Source organism: Myotis davidii, unplaced genomic scaffold, assembly GCF_000327345.1.
Source record: "Myotis davidii unplaced genomic scaffold, ASM32734v1 scaffold9, whole genome shotgun sequence".
Lineage (NCBI taxonomy): Eukaryota > Metazoa > Chordata > Mammalia > Chiroptera > Vespertilionidae > Myotis > Myotis davidii.
In genome coordinates, this window is record NW_006299435.1 from 1,269,465 (window position 1) to 1,277,168 (window position 7,704).

Sequence of the window (7,704 nt, forward strand, 5' to 3'; positions counted from 1 at the left end):
TCTCTCTCTCTCTCTCTCTCTCTCTCACACACACACACACACACACACACACACACACACTCTTCCTCCCCTCTTCCCTGGCCTGGCAAATATTCACACAGAAAGTTATCCCTAGCTCCTCAGAACCCACCCTCACTGGAGTGGCCTCTGTTTTGTTTTGTTTTGTTTTTTCTCTCACAAGGTTTCTTTCTAAACCAGCAGTCAGTCATCCCCACAAATGGTCCTGGATTGCGAGAGGTGCATGAATTTCATGCACCAGGCCTCTAATATATGATAAAAAGGTGAGTATTGCCCTGGCTCGGGGGTAGCTCTGTTAGAGTGTTGTCCTGATACGTTAATGTTGTAAGTTCGATCCCCCATCAAGGTACATACAAGAATCAACCGGTGAATGCATACGTGGAATAACCAATTGATGTTTCTCTTTTTCTCTCTAAAATCAATCAGTAAAAATTTTTAAAAAAAATAAGTATTTTATTTTATGTCAACTTTGAAAAATCTTAATTATATAAACGAAGAAAGAAAATGTAAACTAGAACTCTATATTTATTTTATTTTCAGAGTATTTCAAAGTCTTCAAAAAACACAGTGACCAATGGTTAAAAAAAAAAAAAAAAAAGGAGCATCAGCAAGCTACAATTCTCAGGCCAAATCCTGAGGGTTACCTGTTTTTATAAATAAAGTTTTAGCCAACACATCCACACTCATTCATTTATAGATTGTTTATGACTGCTTTCACACTACAACAGCAGTGTTGAGCAGCTGCAACTGAGACTATGACCCACAAAACCTAAAATATTTACTATTTTGCTCTTTACAATAAATGTTTGCCAACTCCATCTGTAAAACAATAACATGTGATAATGTATTTTTAGCAAACCCATGACTGATAGATCTGTGCATTTCTTTTGTTTTATATGGAACTGCTGAGTAGTTGTATCATAAATCTTTAATATTTATTAAGTAGGTGAGTGATAAAAAAAAATAACTACAAACCCAGTTAAATCTGCTAGGTTTAAAAATAAAACATTATGGAAATTTAAAATTTAAGTGACTTAGTTTGTAATAAAGTATGTAATAAAGGGGAAGTGGGGGAAAGGACAAGGTTAAAAATTTTGATGACGCCCTAACCGGTTTGGCTCAGTGGACAGAGCGTTGGCCTGCAGACTGAAGGGTCCCAGGATCAATTCCGGTCAAGGGTACATGCCTCGGTTGCAGGCTCAGTCCAACGTGCAGGAGGCAGCCAATCAATTATTCCCTCTCATCACTGATGTTTCTGTCTCTCTCTCTCTCTTCCTCTCCTTTCCTCTCTGAAATCAATAAAAATATATTTTTAAAAAATTTTTGATGACCACAGAAACAAAAACTATTTATTGCTATTTATTAACATATCAGATGTGAGAACACTTTATTTATAGAGGTGGATAGTATGAGCTGTAACTATTATTGTTGAATATCCAATTGCCATATATTTATCCCTTTGAAGACCTGTTCATTTATATGTATTAAGAAAGAATAAATAGTATTACAACATCTTACTAGTGATGGGATAATAATGCTATTCTGATATCTGAAGAATGGCATGTTACTTCTAAATTACATAAAATGCACACTCCTCAGGAGTTGAAAAAATAGGTTACCTAATGTGATTAGCTAAAAAGAGCTCTCCATTGGAGGAGAGCTCTTAGTGTCTTTTTATTCATCTGTGAAATTCAGTAATATCTTCTCTATGTCTCTCGTCAGGTTCTTAGAAGAATAAAATGAAATATAAAAATGAAAGAGTTTTGCAAATGAAAGTGTCAGGCAGGTGTAAGATATTACTAAAAAGCAGTGTGTATACATGCACAAATCTATCTAATAGCTAAAAATCTTTTCTATGTGTGATGGTTCTAAGCTCTTACTACATTAATTCATTTAATTTTCACCAGACCTCTATTAGATATATACTATTATCCCCTTTCTACAGAGGAAGAAGCTGAGGCACAGAGAAGTTAGATTATTTACAACAGATGGATAGCAGTGGAACCACAATAGAAATTCCAGGGTCTGTGCTCTTAATCACTATTTTATATTGCTGATATATAATAGTAATATGTATATAACATTTCATTTCACTAGACTACTAACCTGGTTGATTTTCCAATATTCTACAATCTGAGCTGCGCTGATATTCACCACTTACATGCCAAATGAATTCCTGACTGAAAGGGCAGTAGTCAGCAATTTCTACTGAACCACCATAATGAGGCAAATCTTCTGCAGGTATTCCACTGAGTTCATCAAAGTACTACAAAAAAGTATTAGGAAGACAGGAAAAAAAAAGAAATATTCTGTATAACCAAAGTCCACAGACAATTTGTAGTAACCCTCTAATGCTGTATAACACAAAGAAGATATTAATGTAGTTTTCCTCATGTACAGCAAGCATGTCAAACTCAAAAGCTAACACAGGCCAAATAAATGAGACATGCGGCCCGTGGGCCGTGAGTTTGACATGCTTGATGTACCGTGTAACACAAAAATATTAACATACTACTCAGGGGTATGTCAAAGCTATTGTAGTTTTAAAAATCAGTAAGGTAAGTAAACTAGTTAAGTTTTTTATTAGATAACAAATTTGTTATGTTTTTAAAGAATGAATCAGAAGACTTTGAAGAGTTGACAAAATACATAAAACTGCATAGAATTAAAATTTTAAATATACTGTACTTCAAATGTCTTTATACGCTGTTTTGACATTCTTGAAAAAATAAAAGTGTAAGAAAATGCAAGCGATCACATATATACATATAATACTTTGAACACCAAAGGAACAAGGTACCAGATAAATCTTAAAGATTTCACATTTTACACCAACTCATTGAATTATAATACTACTAGTGGCCCAGTGCACAAATTCGTGCACAAGTGGGGTCCAGCCAGCCTGCCTTGATTGGGGTGGGGGTGGCCAATTGGGGGCGGAGCGGGGCTGGCTGGGGAGAGAGGCTGCAGGCAGCTGGTGGGCCAGCCCCGACCCGGTCAAACTCCTGGTACAACTCCCAGTTGAGGGGAAAATTTGCATATTAGCCTTTTATTATATAAGACGTCTAAGAAATATAGTTACCATCATATGGTGTCTGAAATGCTCACAAAGATCATAAACCTATGTAGGAAGCTCAAAATTTAAAATTAGCTTTTGTGATATAATTTCTGACTAACGTGTCCTTTGAAAACGACAGGCAGAGTTCAGGCTTTTTAGAGATAGCCATGGCAACGAAACACCTAAAAGTCAAATCAGAGATTCAGACAACATCATGTGGGGCCATTTTCTTCACCTTTTACATCCCTTGAGTCAAACCTCCTCTAAATCAGAACTCCCAAGCCTTCTAATTAATTGGCTTAGAGTACCTGGGTTATTTTCTTTAAAGAATCTTGGGGGGTTTTTTGGTGTGTAAATTAGAGGAAATTAAAGATGACTTTGGAAACAACTAGAAAGAAAAAAACATACAGTTTAGAAATATTTAGAGCAAAATAAACATTCTAAATGCCTCTTACTATTTCTACAGGAATTGCTAGATATTAATCACTATCTATTATATCACATTAGTTATAAATAAATGGAGGAATTCCTCAGTTTTATCTGACTTAGAGAAAACAAATGAGGCCTTATAAATTGAAACAGTTAAGAGACTTTACTCTTCTAATTCAAAATAGAAACTTATTTTTAAAAAGGTGATTCTTAAAATTGGGCCCCAATCAAGTGTTACCTGGTATTCTTGAGGCAAAGGTTTTGGAAACTTCTGCAAATTACACACTGCAACTGCTCTCTGGTCCTGTCTGCAAGTTAACTGCAAGGGATTACTTCTGAGGGTGTCACAGTAAGGGCTCAGCATCTGCCTCCTGCACATAAAAATAAACACCACAGTATAAAACTGTAAAGAAAACAGTACACATCTATTCTTTCCCATTATAAGCTTATCTTTTCCACTATAATTTCAATGTTTTAATAGCTTAAAATTAATTGCTAAATCGAGTTATAAACTTATTTTTCAAAGGGTAAAAGGAATGCTTAATGTAAATGTGAAAGATTAAAGCTAGATGCATTATAACATTATTTCACTGTTATTAAATAAAATCCTAGTTATCTCTCTCCATTTTTGTCAGTAAAATGGAATTTTAAAGACCTGATTTGCATTTTATATGACAAATAATGAAATTCCAGAACTTGTCAAAAATACACATCTTCATAATTAATAAATGGAGATGATTCCCCTTTGTCCTGCAGCTACAAAGAGTTAAATATTTTCTATGCTACAATGTAGTTCAAAGAATCCTATTTGACAATTTGTTGAATTAAAAACATTCACGCCCTGGCTGGCCCTCAGACGGAAGGGTCACAGGTTCAATTCCCAGTCAAGGGCACGTACCTCAGTTGCAGGTTCAATCCCGGCTCTTATTGGGAGGCAACTAGTCAATGTGCCTCTAACACATGGATGTTTCTCTTTCTCTCTCCCTTCCTCCCTCCCCGGTCCCTTCCACTCTCTCTAAAAACTCAATGGAAAAAATATCCTCATTCCTTGGGTGAGGTTTAAAAAAGAACACACATATACACAAAAACAAAAACAATATTCACAATCCAATCTTGTTTTTCTGCGTAAAATGAAAATTGTGTCAATATTCCTAATTGTTACAACTTTTTCTGTTCTCTGTTAAATCTAATCTTGGAAAGAAAGTAATTTATTTAATGTTTAATTATTTAATTTGTTAATCCTCTCCTCTCCCAAGGATACTTTTTCCATTGAGAGTGGAAAAGAGGGAGAGAAGCGGGGAGATAGGTGGAGATTGGGGGGCAGGAAGGGTAGGTGGAGGGAGACAGAGACAGAGAGAGAGAAAGAGAGAAACATCGATGCAAGAGAGACATTGATTAGTTGCCTACCACACACGCCCTGACTGGGGTCAGGGATCGAACCTGCAACCCAGGTACATGCCCTAAAGTTTAGTGTGCAGGCGAACGCTCTACCCACTGAACTACACAAGCCAGTGCTCAATGGAAACTTTTTTTTAAATTGCACTAATTGCTACAGATTAAACTGAGTCCTCCAAAATTCATGTGTAGAGGCCCTAACCTCCAATCTGACTATAACTGGAGAAACGGTCTTTAGGAGGCCATAAGGGTAGAGTCCTAATTTGATAGGTCTGGTGTCTTTACAAGAAGAGGAAAAGACCAGAGTGTACTCTCTCTGCCATGTGAGGGCACAGTGAGAAGGCAGCTGTCTGCAAACCAGAAAGAGAACTCTCACCATGAACAAAATTGGCAGGTACTTTGGTCTCAGATTTCTCAGCCTATAGCACCATGAGAAAATAAATTTCTGCTGATTAAGCCACACTTTCTGTATTTTGTTATGGGAGCCCAAGCAGACTAAGACATGAATGGAAATAAAAAATAAGCAGAAGAAAAGCTATAAGATAAAAGCAGAAATCAATGGATTTGAAAACAAAAACAACAGAAGACATCAATAAAACAAAAAGTTCGTTCTTTTAAAAAAATTGGTAAAACTGCCCTAGCTGGTTTGGCTCAGTGGATAGAATGTCTGCCTGCGGACTGAAGGGTCCCTGGTACGATCCCGGTCAAGGATACATGCCTGGGTTGCAGGGGCCTGCAGTGCAGGAGGCAACCGATTAATAATTTTCTTTTTTAAAAATATATTATTATTCACTTTTTACAGAAAGGAAGGGAGAGGGATAGAGAGTTAGAAACATCAATGAGAGAGAAACATCAATCAGCTGTCTCCCGCACGCCCCCTACTGGGGATCGAGCCTGCAACCAAGGTACATTGCCCTTGATCAGAATCGAACCTGGGACCTTTCAGTCCATGGCCCGACGCTCTAGCCACTGAGCCAAAAGGGTCAGGGCCAATAATTCTCTATTATCATTGATGTTTCTAGCTCTCCTTCTCCATTCCTCTCTAAAATCAATAAAATATATATATATTTTAAAAATTGGTAAAACTGACAAACATCTAGTTAAATTGTAAAAGAAACACAAGAGTCAAAGGATTTTTTTCATTCATTAATATGAATACAGTATATAATGAATACTGTATTCATTATATACAATATAATTCCATTTATATAATATTCTTGAAAGGACAAAATTAGAGAAATGGAGAACAGATTAGTGATTCCAGGAGTTAAGGCGGGGTTGACATGAGAGGGTACTGAGTATGACTATAAAAGGGAAACAAGAAGGATCCTTGCAGTGATCCAAATGTTCTGTATCTGACTGTATCAGTGGCAATATCCTGGCTGTGATGTTGTACTATAGCTTTGTAAAATGTTACCAATCAAGGCAACTGGATAAAATGTACATGGAATGTCTGCATATGAATCTCTAATTATCTTAAAATATATATATATATATAATATGAACATACATGTGTGTATTTGTGTGTATCTCCCAAAATTGGAGACTGTATTTTTAAAAAAGCTTGCTAGGTGATTATAATATGCATCCAGATCTGAGAACTCTATTGAAAAATACCTTTATGTTTTTTTAATATTGAATCAGCAGTTACATCTATGTTTATGAGTGTATTTTCTGAAGAAAACAGTAAGAAATATAGAGTATGTAAACTTTTTGCAGTGTATATTAATGAATTATAAGCTAAACAGAAATATTTTATGGTCTGGCTCCCACATTGTAGATTCTTTAAGTATATGATTTAAAACAATATGCAGCTATTTATTATATCACCAAGCACCATAAATGGTTTTCTACACATTTTGAATATGAACTATTCAGACCATATTTTGAAAGTAACACTTTAGGCTCCAGATAAAGAACAAAATCAGAAATAAATTGTTATCAAACATTATGAGGAAATGTATTCTTACTTTTTTCTCTGCTGATCAATCCAGAATTTACAGCTCTTCCTGACAAAGTCACAGCCCATTCCTCGACCCCAGTCTAACTTCTCAGCCATGCTATAATTAGCTTTATACCAGCTGTGGAAATAATTCAAACAAAGCACTTTTTATTGCTGTCATTTAAAAAACAATTCCAACATACCCAGGACAAATCTCAACAATGAGAAGACTAGGACCTCAAAAGGGACTTTGGTGGCCATCCCACCGATAGGCATTACTAAGAAAGCCCTTGTTGCAAGGGTCTCCGGGGCAGGACTGGGGGACTTCTGTTTTACGGTGAGGCTGTTCACAGTTGAAAAAAACACTAACAAACCATGTTTCCATTGTAATTTCCAAAGATGATAGAAGTCACAGAGTAGAAACTGGTTCAGGTGTGAGACCAGCGGAATGAGGGCCAAAGAAACAAAGAGAATGAGAGAAAAAGAGAAGTAAACTGAGGAAGAAACAGTGGGATTGTTAGGTAGCTAGTTTTTACCTAATCTGATTCAGTTGGCCCTAGTGTCTTGCTTCTCTGGCCTTGAATCTGTGCTATTTTATCATACAGGCCCTGCTTTGACTAAATATTACACCATTATAATAAGACAAATTAATACAATGTCTAATACTTTTAAAATGTTCTCATTTCAGAAAACACACACACAGCACATTGATTTAGTTTCCTGGCAAATTTAATCGACAAGTTTACTTTTATTAGCATTTCTTTTTTTCTTTTCTTTTTTAATTTTTTTTTTATTTTGGTCCTAGCTAGTTTGGCTCAGTGGATAGAGCATTGGCCTGTGGACTGAAGGTCTTGGGTTTGAT

General features: G+C 36.0%; 1 protein-coding gene across 1 annotated transcript in view; it reads right to left on the reverse strand.

Moving 5' to 3' along the window:
- LMLN (leishmanolysin-like (metallopeptidase M8 family)) overlaps window positions 1–7,704 on the reverse strand; it is a 68,110-nt gene that overhangs the window by 14,820 nt on the left and 45,586 nt on the right. The window contains 3 exon segments of the mRNA XM_006775008.1: window positions 2,125–2,284; window positions 3,744–3,876; window positions 6,871–6,981. Of these exon segments, the coding sequence (XP_006775071.1) occupies window positions 2,125–2,284; window positions 3,744–3,876; window positions 6,871–6,981 (404 nt within the window).